General features: G+C 38.7%; 1 protein-coding gene across 4 annotated transcripts in view; it reads left to right on the top strand.

Moving 5' to 3' along the window:
* The window catches only part of LOC122549341 (mediator of RNA polymerase II transcription subunit 30-like), a 35,593-nt gene extending 18,261 nt beyond the window's left edge, over nucleotides 1-17,332 (top strand). For 3 of the 4 annotated variants that reach the window (XM_043688991.1, XM_043688992.1, XM_043688993.1), the window contains exons 4-5: nucleotides 3,164-3,274; nucleotides 15,875-17,332. In XM_043688991.1, coding sequence (XP_043544926.1) covers nucleotides 3,164-3,274; nucleotides 15,875-15,970 — 207 coding nt within the window. In that variant the 3' untranslated portion in view covers nucleotides 15,971-17,332. The remainder of the gene's footprint in view (nucleotides 1-3,163; nucleotides 3,275-15,874) is intronic. The other variant, XM_043688994.1, reaches the window with a different exon arrangement.
* Nucleotides 17,333-19,889: the final 2,557 nt, after the last annotated feature.

Here is a 19,889-nt window from a genome sequence, read left to right as displayed (position 1 = left end):
TGCAATCTTCTTCCTGACCTCTCCGCCCCCACCCCACTCCGGCCTATCACACTCACCTTGACCTCCCTCCACCTATCGCAATTCCAACTCCCCTCCCCCAAGTCCCTCCTCCCTGCCTTTTATCTTAGCCTGCTGAACACACTTTCCTCATTCCTGAAGAAGGGCTAATGCCCGAAACGTCGATTCTCCTGTTCCTTGGATGCTGCCTGACCTGCTGCGCTTTTCCAGCAACACATTTTCAGCTCTGATCTCCAGCATCTGCAGTCCTTTTTCCATAGACATACCAAACATAGACTGCCATGGTGTTAAGGGTTTAGATGGAGAGGAATTTAAGTGTGTAGAAGAAAATTTTCTGATTCAGTATGTGCATTTACCTACTAGAGTAGTGCAAAACTTGACCTACTCTTGGGAAATAAGGTAGGGCAAGTGACTGAGATGTCAGTAGGGGAGCACTTTGGGGCCAGCGACCATAATTCTATTAGTTTTAAAATAAAGATGGAAAAGGATAGACTAGATCTAAAAGTTGAAGTTCTAAATTGGAGAAAGGCCAATTTTGATTGTATTAGGCAAGAACTTTGAAAAGCTGATTGGGGGCAGATGTTCGCAGCTAAAGGGACAGCTGGAAAATGGGAAGCCTTCAGATATGAGATAACGAGAGTGCAGAGACACAGTCTGTTCCTGTTAAAGTGAAAGGAAAGGCTGGTAGGTATAGGGAATGCTGGATGACTAGAAAAATTGAGGGTTTGGTTAAGAAAAAAAAGCATATGTCAGGTATAGACAGCTGAGATCGAGTGAATCCTTAGGGTATAAAGGCAGTACGAGTATACTCAAGGGAAATCAGGAGGGCAAAAAGGGGACATGAGATAGCTTTGGCAAGTAGGGTTAAGGAGAATCCAAAGGGATTCAATAAATACTTTAAGGACAAAAGGGTAACTAGGGAGAGAATAGGGCCCCTCAAAGATCAGCAAGGTAGCCTCTGTGGAACTACAGGAGATGGGGGATATGATATGCCAAAGCACTTTATAGCTGATTAAGTACTTTTACTATCCTGTTATTGTAATGGGGAAGAAATGTTTCTGTGAAGTTATGGATGCACAAGCAGCAATGTGTTTAAAAACCGATCTGTTTTAGAGATGTTGATTGCAGGTTAAGTGCTTCCTAGGATACTGGAAGAACTTCCCCACTATTCTTCTGTAGTTCTATGAGATATTTTACCACCAACACCTAAGAGGGCAGATGTGATCGCCCTCTAATATGTCATTTTAAAGATGTTAACATAGTGCATTATTGAGGTGCAAGTTCAAGTTTCTGATGTACGATGTGAACCTACAGCCTTCTAATTGGCAATCAACTGGGACTGAAGATTCGGTAGAATATTTTTTTAAAAAACCAAAGAATGAACAAAAGATTAAAAAGAGGAACGAAGTAGAGTATAAGAGAAAGCTAATTAGAAATATAACAATTAATAGTAAAAGTTTTTATAGATATTTTTAAAAAGTTAAAGTGCGCGTTCTTTCTATAAAGCGACTCTGGGGAATTAATAGCAGATACTAAGGAGATGACAGATGAACAGTCATTTTGCAATGTCTTCATTATAAAAGATACAAACAACATCCCAGAAATAGATGTAAATCAGAAAAATGAGCCACCCAAAATTAGCAATCACCAGCGAATTGGCTGTTGAGATAGTTTGATGCATTATCCTGAATTTTCAAAAAATCCCTAGGTTCAGAAAAGGTTCCATTAGGTTGGAAAATAGTGAAAATAGCCGACGTTACAAGTAATTGTTTTCCCCTGTGCAGACTTCTGAGATCTGTGTTTAACAGCTTCTGCCATTGGAAGTCAATGTGTCAGCATGTCAGAATGCACAGGATCTCTGCACAGTTGTACAGCCTAGAGTGAATGCTGAATGTAGCAACTTAATTCAAAATCAAGGGGTGCAGATGGCAGGAAACTGTTAGAAGATATTAGTGAAGATATATTAACAAGGCAATAAAAAAATCAAGGTAATCAACAGAGTCAACATGTGAAAGGCAGATGATGTTGAATCAATTTATTTAAGTTTCAAAGAAGTAAGGTGCTGTGGCTAAACAAGAACTGGTGGTTGTACCGTACTTAGATTTCCAGAAGGAGTTTTATACTATATCATATCAAAGGCTATTGTGGAAAATGAAAGCTGTTGATGTACATGTATCAATATATTGCATGCACAGAAGATTGGCTAGCCAACAGAAAACAGTCGGCATAAATCTGTCAGTTTCTGTTTGGAGAGATGTTAACAATAGGTGTGCCCCAGGGCAAAGTGCTGCAACCACAATTTTCTAGAATTTATGTAAATGACTAGGATGAAGAGACTGATGATCTCGTTACATTTGCTGATAACAAGGACTTGAGCAATAACCCTCTTTGTTTTTCACTTTTTCTTTATGTTGACCTACACAACAGACGAGTTGAATTGGGGCTAACTGCCTGATATACTCTTTGGCTCCTTTGGCAAGCCACAGTAGCACAGATTATATGAAAATTTAATTCAAAAGTGACTAAGCTCCAAACTTGGTATAGTGCTTCAGAAATCTGAATAAATATTGCTCCATCAAATTGCTGTTCTATGTTACATTATATTTTAAAAATAAACCTTGTTTTCAAAGCATTGTCAATGTTTTGACAATATTTTAAAGTGGGTGAATAGCAACATTACAAGGCACAGAAATGCAAGTTTTAAGACCAAAAAACATTCCTGTGAAAGAACAACAGTGGGAATTTGGTAGATTAAGGGTAGGCACTGAAATACTTGGTCTTGTTACACTGGTTAAACAATGATAGTTCCGTAGTTAAGGATCAGACCTTTATGGGATATTTTTCTGCCAAAGAGAAAACGAAAAAATGAAATGCTTCTTCCCTGTTGGATTGGTTGAGGAAAATATTTACAAGGATTAATTGGCAGTTGCTGCAATGTTATTTAGAACAGACAAGGTCTCCATTTAATGCATTATTAAGTACTTTCTGAACCGTTTTGAGGCAGCATGTTAGAGATCCTCCAGATGGCGCTTGATCATGCAATTCAAGTAAGTAGTAATATTGCTTACTGTGCAGAAGCTACAGTGGCTACACTGGGCTTGGGGTAGAAAGGTGATTAAATTAAAGTTTTGCTATGTGTCCACAGCAACTCATTCCTTATGTGGAAGATGATAATACAAAACATGAAGACCGTAGCTTGTTGAATCAACTCCGCTTAGCAAACGAAGAGAGGCGGGAAATTGTGGAGGTAAATAAGGTACAGCAACATTTTTTATTGACAATTTCATTAAAATATAGTTACACAAGTTTTGTTACTTTGCTGTTTTAAGCTGAGTTTTAATGTTCATAGTTTAATGCACAACTGCAATGGAAAATGATATTTGTTTTGCACTCATGATGAGCGAGAGAAAGCCTTTCCATTATGTACATCCAGTGTCTGTGTTGTATAATTTTTGGATGAGAAACTGTGACCTGTAACACATCTTAAGACCGATCTTAGAAAAGTGACATGTACCTCGTTGATATTTACTGTGGGGAAGGACTTAAAAGCCAGGGAACTTGGGGAAATAAATATTTTATGTCTTGAAAAGTGTTCATGATATAAAAGAAGAAGTACTGGAGGTCTTAAACACAAAAGATAAACCCTGAGACCGGATCAGGTATACCCTAGAACCTTAAGGGAAGCTAGGGAAGTGATTGCTGGGCTCCGTGCCAAGATATTTATGTCAACGATAGCCACAGGTGAGGTGCTGGAACACTGCAGGTTGACTAATGTGGTGCCATTATTTAAGAAAGGTTATAAGGAATAGCCAGGGAACTATAGACTGATGTGCCTCATGTCAGTGGTATGTAAATTGTTGGAGGGGATTCTGAGGGACAGGATTTACATATGTTCGAAAAGGCAAGGACTGATTAGGGATAGTCAGCATGGCTTTGTGCATGGGAAATTGTCCTACTAGCTTGATGGAGTTTTTTTTTGAAGAGTCGACAAAGAAGATTGAAGGCAGAGTGATAGATATTATATATATGGACTTCAGCAAAATGTTTGACAAGATTCCGCATAGTAGACGAATTAATAAGATTAGATCGCATGGGTTTCAAGGGGAGCTAGTCAGTTGGATACAAAATTGGTTTGAAGTAAGGAGATACGTGGTGGTGGTGGTGGAGCGTTGTTTTTGAGACTGGAGGCTTGTGATCAGTGGTGTGCCACAAAGATCAGAGCTGGGTCCACTGTTTTTCATATATAAATGATTTGGATGAGACCACAGGAGGCATGGTTAGTACGTTTGCAGATGACACCAAAATAGGTGGTGTTGTGGACAGTGAGGAAGATCATCTCAGAGTACAACAGGACCTTGATCTAATAGACCGAGGAGTGGCAAATGGACTTTAATTTAGATAAATGTGAGGTGTTGCATTTTGGTAAGGCAAACCAGGGCAGGACTTGTACAATTAATGGTAGGGTTCTGGGGAGTTTTGGTCGAATAAAGAGACCGAAGGGTGCAGTTGCATAGTTCCTTGAAAGTAGAGTCGCATGTAGGGGGGGGGGGGGGGGGTGAAGAAGGCGCTTGCTTTTATTGGTCATAACATTGACTACAGGAGTTAGGAAATTACGTTGCGGCTGTACAGGACATCAGTGACGCCACTTTTAGAATAGTGTGTATAATTCTGGTTGTCCTTCTACAAGACCGATGTGGTTAAACTTGAGAAGGTGCAGAAAACAATTATAAGGATGCTGCTGGGATCGGGGGGTATGGGGTTTGAGATATAGGGAGAAACTGAATAGGCCATGGCTGTTTTCTGTGGAGCGTTGGAGGGACCAGGTCAAATTGGGATGTCTGGTCAGTGTGGATGAATTGGACCAAAGAGTCTGTTTCTGTATGACTCTGTGGTGTGATATTTGTTACTGAAACTGTCATGTAGTCTTTAACTGAGATTTTAGCTAGCAGAGGAGAGAGATTTCATTTGCCCAGGCATCATTCTAGAAGTCAAAAGAAAGTGAATTCACCCTGTGGTGCCATATCCGCTCCCTTTTCATTGCTGCTGTTAAAGTTTATTACTGTGCTTAAAGTGGTAGGTAGGTCTAGAGAGATTACCTTTTGTTCAAAGTACTTTGTTTTATGGGGAAAATAAGTTTGTATTTTGTTTCCTGCTGACTGAGATCTTTTAAAATTGGGTCTGCATTCCTGCTGTTTCATGATACCTGTAATTGGAGCATATTCATTCTGGAACAGCTGAGGTGACCAATACAAGTATCTTCTGTAGATAATAAAATGTAGCTAAAACAAATAAGCTTTCGTTTTGTTGTGGTGTAGTTTTCTAATTTTAAAAATAATGTCTCTCAGCACTAACAATTGAGGTGAAGCTTCAAATCTGATGAAAGGACATAATAAATTTTTAACAGATTTAAAGACCATTCAACATATCGATAAGTTTCCCTCAAAACAGAAACCGAAAGAAATGCGGATGCTGTAAATGAGAAACAAGAACAGATATTGCTAGAAAAGCTCAGCAGGTCTGGCAGCATCTGCAATGAGCAATCAGTGTTAACATTTCAGGTCCAGTTCTAAGGAAGGGTCACTGGACCCAAAACGTTAACTGATTTCGCTTCATAGTTTCACCCAAGATCCTTATTCTTTTTAAATTCACTTTTTTTCTTCCCCCCTTCAGCTTTATCCACCTCCATTACAATTTTAGGGAGCAGTTAAATTCTTTAATCTTCCTCCCTGAGGAAAAACACGTCTTTTAAAATATGTCAGTTAATCCCTAGCTACCATCTGCTTGCCTGCTCTCCAGTGAAGCCGGCAGGGGTGAGAGGGGTCCTCTTTCTTCATCTTTTCTGTTTGTGGTATGTGAGTGTTGAACTTGTGAACTTTAGTCCCAAGCTCATTATCTAATTTATACAACTTGTTTGTTTTGACCTTATCTACATCTTTTCTGTAAAAGAAAGCAAACAGTGTTCTGTTTCTCCTTTGCCTTTTCTTCAGGAGAATATTTTGTATATTCTGATTCTGCTGCCTTCATACTTTTAAGCGTGGGTGGGGTGGGGGTGGGGGGAGTTTGAGTCAATCTGTCAACATCATCTGGGTAAAACTGATAATATTTTCCCCTCCAACATTTCATAACTCCATCATTCAGTATAATTAAACCGAAATCCCGGGTGGTAATTTAAATTTGTGGGTAACTGGCAGTCACAAGTTTTGAACTCGTGCTTGGTCCATGGGAAGAAGATTATTGCTATGTGTATTAATGCAAATGTAAGATCTCATTTTTATTAAAAAGATCGTTTGCTCACATGATAACACACAGAACAGAAATTAATGATATTTACTCAAGTATGTATTAACTTGGATTGTGACATCAGTGCCTCATTTTAAAAAAAAATAAATCTAGTTAAGCAAAACCTGAAGCTAATTTATTACATAAAAATGATCTTTGTTTAAAAAGTTGTTCAGTTTGTTCAGCAGCTACCAAAAAGTTTCAAATGTGAAGTTTAAACATCTGTTAATGTCACTGAGCGGTTGTAATCAATCATTCTTTGCTAATGGCATTCCTAGAATTGCAAAGCATTGACCAAACATTTTCCAAAATGTTAGATTGGGCAGAAACAGTCATACATTTTTCTTTCTTAAATCCTGATCCATCAGCTTACTGATAACACTTGTAAATCTGTCTTTATAGCTTTGCTTTTAAACAGTGCCAATACCACCGAGCCGAACCAGCCATTAAGCACCAGAACTTTTCTCTTGTGGAATGGTTTTCCTTTCTGTTCCTTGCTATTGGAAAGTGTTCATACCTGATCCAAAGCTTTAGTACGGCGTATTTATTACTTGAGCTGTGTCTAAAATGTTAAAGATTAACCCGTGCCCTTCAAAAATTTAAAGGCTTTAAAATATATACACACACAATGCTGAGATTTGCAAACCATATTTTGGCTTGTACTCTGAGACTTTACTACTAATAAGGATGAAACATTATATTAATTACTGCACCTTTAGGGAAGTTACTTAATGATCCATAGAACATACAACTAGATAATTTTATTTTGAGTCATAGAAAACGCAAACAGACCCATCAGATCACCTTGTCAATGCTGGCCAAGTTTCCTGAACTAGTCCCATTGCCCTCTAAACTTTCTTATCCAAATACCTGTCCAAATGTCTTCTAAATGTTGGAATTGTCTCCACCTTTACCACCTCCACTGGCAGCTCTTTCCATATATACACCATCCTTTGTGTAGTAAAAATTTATCCCTTTGGTCCCTTTTAAATCTTTTCCTTCTCACCTTAAACCTATGCCCTCTGGTTTTGGACTCACCTACCCTGGGGAAAAGAGCTTGGCTATTCATCTTGTCTATGCCTTTCATTTTTTTCTAAGGGGTTCACCGCCTCTTATGTCAAATAGGAGTTTTTGTAGGTGCTTTCAAATTCCTTGTCCCTTTGCCATTCCTCCTGTGTGAACCCAAATAACTCTGCTAACCCACCTGATGATCACTGCAGAGATTTATTGTTGTCCTGACATTTTTGACTTTCAAATGCGGAGCAATAACCCTAGCTACTTCTCTCTTTTCCCAACCAAAGTCTATCATGATCAGTTGAAACTTCTTTACTGCTAAACTCTGCTGCAATGCAATTGAATCTGTAATAATTGACTGTTTCACATCATAAAATGAAGGTTGAAACGTTTACAAAATATAAACCAATTGATTAGTGCCTGAAAAACATCTCTAAACTATACACCATACAGTCCACTAAGAAACATCCCTAACCAGTCTAAGGCCAGCATTACAGTATTAACTGAATTTAATATATTCCTTTTTATCTTACCCTAATTTTGGTAGATAAAGAAAAAAAGATTTTTGATTTGACATAAGCCTATATCTCAGGCTAAACTATTATTTTAAACAAAGGATGGAAGATGTTTACCATGTATATGTTTGGAATTTGTTGGATCCCAGATATCTGATCAATTCAGATGTTAGCCTAGTCTCTCTCCTTACGGTAAAGCAGCTTCAGACCACAAAAGGTGGATTTATGCAACATTTTTGTCAGAGACTTTTGTTGTGTAGAAACTTAAGATTCCTTGGAATTCCAGACCTTGACAAGAGCACTATACAGTGATCTGGGAAGTGTTTTGTTGGTGTATTTATTTATACTCTGTAGCTTATGTGAGTGCCTTTCATGAGAAATGCATGAGACTGGAGTGCTCCAGTAGTAAATAGTCTTAACCATAAAGAGGATTAATATGTTAGCAGCACAATGGCCACAAATGTTATTGTAAGATTCAAACCTATCTGAAGTATTTTTGGCTTTTATTTTGGGATTAAATATCAGAAATTAACAGTTTTTGTGATCTTTTGACCAATGTGTTTATAAAAAAAATTCCAGATATAGTTTTTAACATTTGTTAAACGATGGATACATTTAAAGGAATTCTATTTCAGCTTAATTTGGTATCACAGGTTCTGAGCACACTCTTATGCTTATGTCATGAACTCACTCCTGATTTATGTTCTGTTTGTGATCTTCATTATCTGTGTCAAAATGCTTACTTTAAGCAGGACAGTAAATTCCTGAACTTGAATGTACAATGTCTACAATGTGCAGGAGGTACCAGGCCCAAAGCTATCTACCTTCCAGGAGGGTGATACAATCAGTGGGCAGCTCTTCCCAGGGTTTTTCCTCGCTACACTCTGGCTAGTTAAAGAAAACAATGGTAGAAGTCAGGAAACTTAATTTGGAAATTCAGAAAAAAAACGTGGAAAAGAAAAATGAAAAAGCTGTAAACATTTTACTATGTAAGTGGAAAACCTTTCTGTAATTGAAAACAGCCAAACAAGTGACCAAAATGTGCTAGAGGGGACCATAGACATTGGGGACCCAGTAGAAGGACTGAACTTTGCACTGAGGTTGAAATCTTAATTTAACATGTGCAATTCCAGGCTGAAGTACCTGATTTAAATTGTATTTCATATTTAAATGTAAAATTCTGGTGAAAAAAGTATGAAGAGCTTGTCAGCTAAAGTTGATGATTTACCACATTTTGCTTTGACCATCCTTAATCCATAATTCTCTGAAAAGTAGTTGGGGATGGAAAATTTATATTTCATTTAGTTTTTTTCCTTTCTGGCCTGGAGCACTGAGGGTGGTATAGTGCCTGTTCAATGGCCTGGCTGAAAACAGCTAGCTCAATGTAAATGAAGGATTGAATTTGAGAACTTGGCATCTTTCATGCACTGCATACGTAATGAGTCACTGGAAGAGCCTGCAGTGTATTTTTCAGACATTTTTTCAAAAGAACCTATTACTTACTAATTATGCTGCAATTTCTGAATTCAACTTCTTGAAACTGAGAGTTGTGACATTCACATGTGGCTGTCTTGGTGTCTAACCACAAATCTGATGATGGCTAATCACAGACACATACTAAACATCATAATTTAATAAGTGAGGCACAGTATACTTATTTTTCTGTCTGTTCATGCCCTTGCATCAGAATGCATTTTCTATTAGTCTTTCATGGAATGTGAGCTGGAAGACTTGTATTTGGAATTCCAGAAGGCATTTGACAAAGTCCTTCACACTTATTAAGTCATAAGGTAAGAGCTCATTGTGTTGGAGGTAGTGTATTGGTGTGGATAGAGAATTGGCTAGTGGGAAGGAAACAGCAAATGCAGGTAAGGGTTTCTTTTTCAGATTGGTGACCTGTAACCAGTGGGCTTCCAGAGGGATCGGTGGGACTGTAATTGTTTACAATATATAAATAACTTGGAGAAAGAAGCAATATGTATTGTAGCCTACTTTGCAAATGACATTAAAAGTAAGTAGAAAAGCAAGTTGCAAGAGGGATACAAATAGTTTACCGAGGGATACAGGTTAAATAAATATGCTAAAAATTGACAAATGGATTATAATGTGTGATGATGTGAAATTGTTCATTATGGAAGAGAGAACAAAAGGACAGTATTATTTACATAGGGAAAAAACTGCAACACAAAGGGACTTGGAGGTACTCATGCATGAAACCCAGAAAGCCAGCATATAGGTCAGCAGGTAATCAGGAAGGCTAATGGAATACAGGGGTATTGACCATGATATCAAGGAGGCTAGAGTACCACATCTGGAGTACTGTGAACAGTTTTGGTCCCTTTTATTTAAGGAAGGATATCATTTCATTGGAGGCAGTTTAGCAAATGTTCCCTAGGATGATCCCTGCTATGGAGGGATTGTCTTACCAGCAAAGGTTGGACAGGTTGGGACACATTGGAGTTTAGAAGAATGGAAGGTGATCTCATCAGAAATATAGGATTCTTAAAGGTCTTAACAGGGTAAATGCTGAGAGGATGTTTCACGTCATGGAGTGTAGGACCAGAGGACATTGTGTCAGAATAAAGGGATACCAATTCAAGACAGAGATGAGGAGGAATTTCTTCTGAGACTTTAGAGTCTTTGGAATTCCTTGTCATGCAGAGACATTTTATATATTTAACGCTTGTTCAATAGGGGTATTGAGGATTACTGGGAAAGGGCAGGAAAGTGGGTGTGGGGTATGATGGATCAGCCATGATCCTATTGAATGGTGGAGTAGGCTTGATGACGTGCTGCTGTTCCTATATTTTACTGCGTTATGCTTGCCAGCAATGCTTACTTGTTGTCCATCTCTGTTCCTGAGATGATGGTGAATTGCCTTTGTAAACCATTGCTGTCCATCTGGTGTAGATACACCCATTATCCATCTGGAGAGTTCTTGGTTTTTGACATATCGACAACTAGCCATGACGACTTGTGGATGTTATATTTCAGTATCTAGATTAGAGTGGTGCTAGAAAAGCACAGCAAGTCAGGCAGCATCCAAGGAGCAGTAAAATCGATGTTTCAGGCAAAAGCCCTTCATCAAGTATACAGGCTGAGAGTCTGAAGGGTGGAGAGATAAATGAGAGGAGAGTGGGGGTGGGGAGAAAGTAGCACAGAGTACAATAGGTGAGTGGGGGAGGGGATGAAGGTGATAGGTCAGGGGGAGGGTGGAGTGGATAGGTGGAAAAGAAGATAGGCAGGTAGGACAAGTCATAGAGACAGTGCTGAAGAGCCTCAGGGCAAAGGAAATGACCTGGGAGTTGCAGTGGGCAAGGGACTCCCTGAGATTCTTGTAGAGAGAGGAGGAAAACATCTTCAAGCCAGGCATCCTTGCAAGAGGATTCTGAATTGTTTGCACAGTCCAAGGCCAATAAACTGTCAGTAGTTTAAGTATAAACTATCCCTGTAATTTTCTCTGGGCTAGAGTCATGGATTGTGTTGGGAATCAGGTTAAATATTTTAACTAAGTTCAAAATACTGTGGATAGTGGAAAATTGAAATAAAAGCAGAAAGTGCTGGAGAAACTCAGCAAGTCTAGCAGCATTGTAGGTAGAGAAACAGTTAACATTTTCGAGCCTCATATGACTTCTGAACTGATAGAGTTGGGGTTTGTGCTGGACGGATGGGAAGGAAGACCAAATTGAACAAGTTGTGCCCGGAGCAAAGGGAAGTGTTAATGATAGTGAAAGAAAGTTTAGAGATGTAATATCAGTGCAAATGAAGGTGTGAAAATGAGAAAATGGGTTTGCTCTGCTGAGAGTCGTGTCAACAAGACCCAAACCTCTCACAGCTGTTTGACAGTTCAGGAAGAGGAGAAATGTTAAGTCCTCAGAAGCTTGACAGCCATTTACAAATGTAAATAATCCATCCAGGATATAAATTTAATATTTAATCAGATTTTCATTCCCTCCCTGTAAAGAAGTAACTCATTAAGCAGAGTTCTGAAACTTCTGAAAACCCTGTGCTTTGCTCATGTAATTATTTGTTATGTGAGCTCTGATGGTAAGAATCAGTAGGTAACTTCTGTGTCCATACTTCTGTGATCACTGGCTAATAGTCGAGTTGGGAGGTTGTAGGCCTTTTTCTCTCGAACCCCCTTCCCCTAACCAGACCATGGCTGTTCTGCTGTGTCCCATTCTCTTGTCTTGCTTCAAGAATTAAACCTTCATCAGCATGTCATAATCATGTTCACCAAACTGTTTTTGGCCAAAATGAGCCAGTGCAGTAATATCTACATGTGTTCTCCCTTTTACTTGGAGGTTTTCGCCTGAAGAAGTGAGTAAACCATTTAGCCTGGAAAATCTCCTATGTATGTCTAATTTCTACTGATTTAACTAAACTTGACTATTATTACATTACATGAAATCCAGTCAGCCTCCGAAATCTGAGGGAAATAAAACGACTTTGGGATGAGAACAGGATCAGACTTGACTATAATGATCTCTCATAGGATTAATCTGTCCCTGTTCATTGCCAAAATTTGCACTAATCTTCTTAAAATCTGCAATAATTTATCAAATTAACCTTACGATGAAACTTCATTTTATTATACAGAATGTATTTGTTTTTGGAAAAATACATTGCCCCATAATTGCTCTAGTCTTTATTCAAGCAGTTGTGAGAGTCATGCCTGATGCCCTCCAGCACCAATCTTGGTGACATTTCCAGTGAGTGGGTTCTCCAAGAAAGCAGAAACAACAGCAGGTACCTGCTCTTGCTCTCCACGGGTGGTGGGGCTGAATGGCTAGTTCATCAGACCGTTTATTTTGGATTGATCGTTTTGGTCATTTTCATTTATATGGGCGGCACGTAAATGTAGGGGTATGGGTGGGTTGCGCTTCGGCGGGGCGGTATGGATTTGTTGGGCCGAAGGGCCTGTTTCCACACTGTAAGTAATCTAATCTAATCTAATCTAATCATTGTGAAGTCTGGTACATCCCCACCTCACAGTATGCAGCAGCCACTACTAATGTCCAGCTTTCTTCCAGGTGGGGGTGGGGCGGGGGGGGTGGCAGGAATTGCTAATTTAGCAAGGGATTACATGCAGCTTTTTTTTGTCTTGTAATACACAGAGATTCTTATATTCTTAGTATAATAAACTGAAAAATATTATAAAACATTTATTATAAATTTAGTTATTTATATTTGAGTTGGTTACATGGGTTTTCTATGTCTAAAGTTGATAATTAACTTGTAGTTATGATTCTTTAAAGCAATTTTTGAGACTTGGCATTACAGTGAAAGAGTTTGTGTGCATCACTAATGTTTATTTTGTTTATCTTAGATTATTTTGCAACCTAACAAGGTATATAATGGGGCCTCAAATTTTATTAGATTTCTGGAACTTCTTAGCATAAAGGAAACCCCCATAACTTAGAGAAGGAGAGTATTGGTTTCAATTTTACTTTGAGTGGGCAGTCAGGATGAATGCATAGTCCAGTGTGGCTGAGAAGAGAAGGATGTGGTGAACTAGACTATCTTTGAGTGAAGAATTGTTCTTAGTTGTGAACCTGAAGTGTTGGGATAAACTATGAGATCACTTAAAGCTAAATACATTTTAAGGTCAGATGTATAATAGCTCCAGGAAGAAATTATCTGCATTTCAGTCTACAAGTTTAAGTCCCAAGTGACTTAAATCTACCAGGATGTTAGATGCAGGGAGTCTGATGTGCACATTGTATGGGTGATGTTTTGGGTACTGTACAAAAGTTTTTCATTTAAATCTATGAACAAGTGTTTTGGGATTAATGGGATTATACTGTGTATCTAGAAATCTTTGAATTTGTAACAATAAATGCTCTGATTTGTTCTATTTTATCTTCACCTTGTTTGTAAATAAACTGTTTTATTGTTAAATCAAAATCTGTAACATTACATATTTGTTTTAGCAAGAGATCACTTTATTAAATCCAATAAAACCAAAATATGAAACCAAAATATAAATTGCTGGAAAAACTCAGCAGGTCTAGCAGCATCTTTGGAGAGAAAGCAGAGTTAATATTTTAGATTCAGTGACCCATATTCACAACCTCAAATCAAATCAAACTAAGATCTATCAAGCCATGTTTCAGTCTGGGATCTGACTTGATCAGTAATAATGTCAGCTGGCATCAGACCATTAGAAGTAGCAGGCATCTAACATGTTTGAAATTCTGCTAACCTCCCAACCAGAGACACATGGAATTTCTGCAAAGTAGTTGAAACCAATTCAGTCCTTTTGAGTATGAGAAGATCCAACTTTTGGATTTATTTTTAAAAATGTAATTGTACCCAAGTTTGATCTTGATTCCATCAAATTCCTTTCAGCCATCCTGATATTTTCGCTTAATATAGGGGAACGGCACGGTGCCTCAGTGGTTAGCACTGCTGCCTCACAGTGCCAGGTACCCGGGTTCGATTCCAGCCTTGGGCGACTGTGTTTGCACATTCTTCCTGTGTCTGCGTGGGTTTCCTCCCACAGTCCAAAGATGTGCAGGGTGGTGAATTGGCCATGCTAAATTGCCCAAAGTGTTCAGGCATGTGTAGGTTAGGTGCATTAGTCAGGGGTAAATGTAAAGTAATAGGTTAGGGGAATGGGTCTCGGTGGGTTACTCTTCAGAGGGTCAGTGTGGACTTGTTGGGCCTAATGGCCTGTCTCCAGACTGTCAGGGATTCTATGATTCAAGGACCAACACTATTGTTTACCTTGTATCCTTTGGTGGTAGTTTGCCACATGGATGGAGCAGGAGCGAGACTGAGGCAAGCCCCAGGAGCAGACTCTGTCCCTCATGGGAGTGAGAGAGTGTGAGAAACTGTCGAGTGAGAGCTGGAACCTACTGGAATACCTGGAGAGTGGCATATGAAGGAGGAGGACTCCTGCGGTAGCAATGCCAGAGCAAGCCGGGCACTGCTCCCTCCCAGCCTGGGGTCATGGCAAGCAAAGAATAGATCCTGAGCTATTTCCCCTGGCCTGTACACTCAGGCTAGACAGAAACTCCAGGCCTGTAGCTAGGCCCGGACACCCGATGGAGGAGAAAGGTGGTCTCGGCCTGGCCTGGTGGCCTTGTCCCTGTGTGGAGGTCATAGTCTTCTTCAGTGACCAGGTATTCCAGATGGCAGTCCACCATGGTGGTGGTCTTTGGCAGAGCTGTCTGACAGAGTATTCCAGTGGCCTGGTGTAGTGGTCTCCTCTCTGAATGGCATTCTCATCCCAGCTGTGTGTTCAGGGTGTTCCATCGTTCCTTAATCGGCTTTCTCTGAGCCCAGGAGCCATTAACTGTGAATAACTTTGTCTTACTTTTACTTTTTCTAAATTATGTATCACTTCTGTCATTTGATGTAGGCACCATGGTGAGGAAACTTAAAACTTTTCACTGTACTTTTATGATAAGTACATGTGACAATAGTGTGCAAGTGAAGCTGTGATGCTCCGAGAAATCTTCACGCATCCTGCTATCGCTTTATCATTTCACAGCTGTAGGCACTGGAATCCAATTTCTACCATGGATGGTGTTTGATAGTTCCAGAAATAGTGAGAAAACAAAGTTTGTGAGACAGTTTGCAATTATTCCTTTTGGAGAATAGGTCTCATTGGTATGGGCATTTGAGAAGTGCTTGAAATAAACAAGTGGAAGGAGTTGCAAATACACAGACACAAGCAGAAGCAGACAAATATGTGCACACACTACCCTAACTCTCCCCCCCCCCCCCCCCCCGAAAAGTAATGATCTGGGTAAGTTGTATTTGCGGTGAGGATGGGCTATTTTTAATCCAATACACATACACCAACATTAAACATACATAAATTTGTAATTCTATAAATGGAAAAAAAATCCCAAGAGGACTATCCTGTTTCAAACTATTTCCCAGGGTGTGCCGCAGAATAAATGAGATTACTTGCCAGGCTTCATGTGGGAAATAAAGCTTTTCAGTGAAACAATGGAAAAAAAGGTAAATTGAAAGATATCATAGTTGTTGAAGGATGTTGTTTTCCTGAATATTTTCCTTTCTTTCCTCCCTCACAGAACCTCAAACTGAAAAACCAGCAACTGAAGCAAATAATGGATCAACTCCGGAACCTGATATGGGACATTAATGCAATGTTAGCAATGAGAAACTAAGTCAAACAATTCTTTTAGTATTTTTGACTGAATGTATGCCAGTCATGGCAATAATCAGAGCCAGCACTTGCTAGCCAAGGTTGATGGCTGGTGTGCAGTTTTAAGTCTTTGTGCAAAAGAGAATCTGCACAGAAGAGCATATCCAGAGCTGAAGGTCACTTTCTGATAAAATATTAATTTTAGAAACTTATTAATCTATTTGTGTAGCAAATACCAGGTTTCTCCATGTTGACACAGTATAGGGTAGACACCTTAAACTGCAGGGAATTTAGTACACTGCTAAAACAGGGAATTGTGACAACTATGTGGTTGGCTCTGACCTGTATTCCAATCCAACAAAGCTGATTCTGGAGCCAAGGAATTAGTGTGTTTTACCTTTTTTGGCCTAAAACAGGTTTGTGTTTGCTTTAAATTTTGAGAATTCACCTTACATTTGTAGCTGAGCCTTTTGTTTATTAGTGTACTGTTCAGATTTTAAGATCTACAATGTCCACTGCTGCTGTCTTTAAAATTGGACATGCTCTACAACTTTTTAAACTTTAACTGAATGTAGAGAACTTAAAGCCTAATCCAAGTATAGACTTTTCAATGCATCAACCTCGTAGTTCTGTAAAACACTGTTCTTAAACCTATGCATAGAAATTCTGATTAGTTGAATGATGTTGTTCCAGCTGGTTCCTTTTATGAAGAAGTTGTATACTTTTGAAAAATCATTGAAAAATTAATGTTTTTGTCACAGCTGCAAATCTTTATTTTGGTAATTGTATATCTAGGTTGATTTCTTCCAGGGTACTGTAAAAATATTTAAGGTTTACAAAAGCAATCTGGGTTTTTGGAATGGTACGAGCAATTGACTGACATTTTAATGTATCCACAGTAGTTGAATTCTGAAAATTACTATGCAGGGTACAAGGCAATAAGTCAAATGTACAGGGTTTAGATGGCAATGTGAACTACAGGAAGAAATAGTCTTATTAGCTGGGCCTGCAACATAAATTTTACCCATGAAATCAGTTATATTTTAAAATAGTGATAATTGTAATTTTATTGGAATTTTAGTTTTTAGGGAGGAAACAATACTAGCTGCCAATGCTGACTGTGTTGATACAGGAAGATGATCTGCTGAGAGAAGTAATGACTGGGACCAACACCTCCTGTTTATTGAGATAAAGTTTCCACTTTATTAATGAGAAGTTCAATGTCCAGTGTGTCAGATTTTGTTTTAAATATTAAACATTTGAATTCTGAAAGCTTTTTAAATTATTATTAGTTTGATAAAATGTGTTCCCTACAACAGTCTCATCAAATATAAAGTTTTAATTTGCAGGTACTTCATCTTATGATGCAGTAGGGAGAATATTTCCTCTTCTTTCAAACACTAAGAGAATCACTTTTCACAAAAAACACCACTATGTTGCTGCCTGTCTCTTTTTATAAATCAATGAACATGCCATTTTAGGCACTTCTTAATTCAGTAGAGATTCAAAATATTTATGCTGATCCATTCTATTCTGCTGGTGCTGTGATATAAAGTGCAAGCAATGATTGGCAGAGTTGCATTACAGCTGTAAATGCAAATCGATATTGTAACAGTATGCTGTGTTACTAGCTGTTGTTGATTTGGTCGGGTCAACTATTCAAATTTGTTTCCTTGTTTAGAAATTGCTGACTTCAAATTGATAACTCTGCATTGATAGACATGTATCTTTGTTCCACATCATTCATCAGTTAGCAATTTCACAATGTACATGTTTGGAACAGAAGTTTAAAGTCCCTGAGTAGATTCATTAAGTGTGGTGTAAACCAAGATCGGATCAGAAGCAGGAGGTGGAGGCAGACATTTGCAGTTGAATTTCCATATAGTGGTATTTTGCACTTAGGCCACTTTTTATAGCAGTGAGCAGGCTGGTGGACATGAAGATTGAAGAATTTTTTGTCTAAATGTTTTTCTGTCATTTGATATGTATCATGCTGTTGTTTTTAATTCACATTTTACTTTGCCACTGCCTTACTCCAACTGTTGACTAACTTTGGAATAGCATGTATTATGTCCCGGTGAAGATTTGATGATGGAATTTGAAAAAGCTTTTGTTTTAATAATCTTCAACTTATTTAACTTGAGATAAAAGTTATATAATTGAAAATGTATGAAATACAATGCAAAGTTGAATCTGCGTAAATATAATTCTCAAATCTTCACTCACTTTAACTAGTTTTTCCCTTTTTTAAATTCATTCTCATTGTGTTCTCATCATAGAACATAAATAGTCATAAAGCATAGAAACAGACACTTCAGTCCAACTAGTCCACCCCAACCATGTTTCCATACTAAACTAGTCCCACTTGCTGGTGTTTGGCCCATATCCCTCCAAACCTTTCCTATTCATGTACTTATCCAAATGTCTTTTAAATGTTGTAACTGTACCTGCACCCACCATTTCCTCTGGCAGCTTTCTCCACACATGAAGCATTCTCTGTTTTTAAAAAGAAAAAGTCGCTCCCATGTCCTCCTTTAAAAATGTGCCCCCTAGTTTTGAACTTTCCCACTCTAGGGAAAAGACCATTGTTCTTCACCATATGTGTCCCTCATGATTTTATAAACCTTTATAAAGTCACCCCCCCAACCTCCACTCTCTAATTGCCCGTCATGTCTCAACCTATCCACTCCTTATAACTCATGTTCCTGGAAACATCCTGGTAAATCTTTTCTGAAGCCTTTGCAGTTTAATAATATCCTTCCTGTAACCGAGCACAGTTCTCCAGAAGAGGCTTCACCAACATCCTGTACAACTTCAACATGATGCCCCAACTTCTAAATTCAGAAATCTGAACAATGAAGACAAATATGCTAAATGTTTTCTTGGCTACCCTGTCTACAAGTGACGCACATTTTTTAAAGGATTATGTACCTGAACCACTAGGTGTCTTTGTTCTACAACACTACCCAGGACCCTACCATTAATTGTATAAATTCCAACCTGGTTTGTTGTGCCAAAATGTGTCACTTCTCAGCCCATTGACTAAATTGATCAAGATCTCTTTGTAATCTTAGATAACGACATTCACTGTCCCCTGTATCACCAATTTTGGTGTCATCTGCAAAATTATAAACATGCCTCCTTTATTCTCATCCAAATCATTTATATAAATGACAAATAAAATCGGACCCAGTACCAATCCATGTGGAACACTGCTGGTCACAGACCTCCCGTCCGAAAAAAGTTCTTCACCACCACCCTGTAGCTCCTGCACTTGAGTCAATTTTGTAACCAATTGGCAAGCTCATAAATCCCATGTGATCTAACTTTACTATTTAGTTCACCACGAAGAACCTTGTCAAATGCTTTAGTAAAGTCCCTGTAGACAATGTCTGCTGCTATACCCTCATCAATCTTTTTGGTTACATACTCAAAATAACTCAATCAAGTTTGTGAGACACTATTTCCCTATCACAAAACCATGCTGACTATCCCTTATCAATCCTTGCATCTTCAAATGCATCTAAATCCTAGCTTTCAAAATCACCTCCAGTAGGAATAGTCCATAAGTACCCTCCAGCTTGCTCCACCATTTATTAAAATCTGGCTGAATTTTCCACCTCCAATACCTTACAGATCCAATCCTAATTTGAGTCTGAAAATCTTATCGCTATCCACTTTCAAAATTTAGGGTGGAATGGTGGTTCAGTGGTTAGTACTGCTGCCTCACAGTGCCAAGGATGCGGGTTCCTTGATTCCAGTCTTGGGTGACTACCTCATACGGGGAAATGCCTGTGTGGAGTTTGCACATTCTCCCCGTTTGTGATAGTTTCCACCGGGTGCTTTGGTTTCCTCCCATAGTCCAAAGTTGTGCACCTTAGTTGATTGGCCATGATAAATTGCCCCGTATTGTCCAGGCTGAGTGGCTAAGTGGATTAGCC

The sequence above is a fragment of the Chiloscyllium plagiosum genome, chromosome 4 (genome assembly GCF_004010195.1).
Source record: "Chiloscyllium plagiosum isolate BGI_BamShark_2017 chromosome 4, ASM401019v2, whole genome shotgun sequence".
Taxonomy (NCBI): Eukaryota; Metazoa; Chordata; class Chondrichthyes; order Orectolobiformes; family Hemiscylliidae; genus Chiloscyllium; species Chiloscyllium plagiosum.
This window is presented reverse-complemented; position numbering and strand designations above follow the sequence as displayed.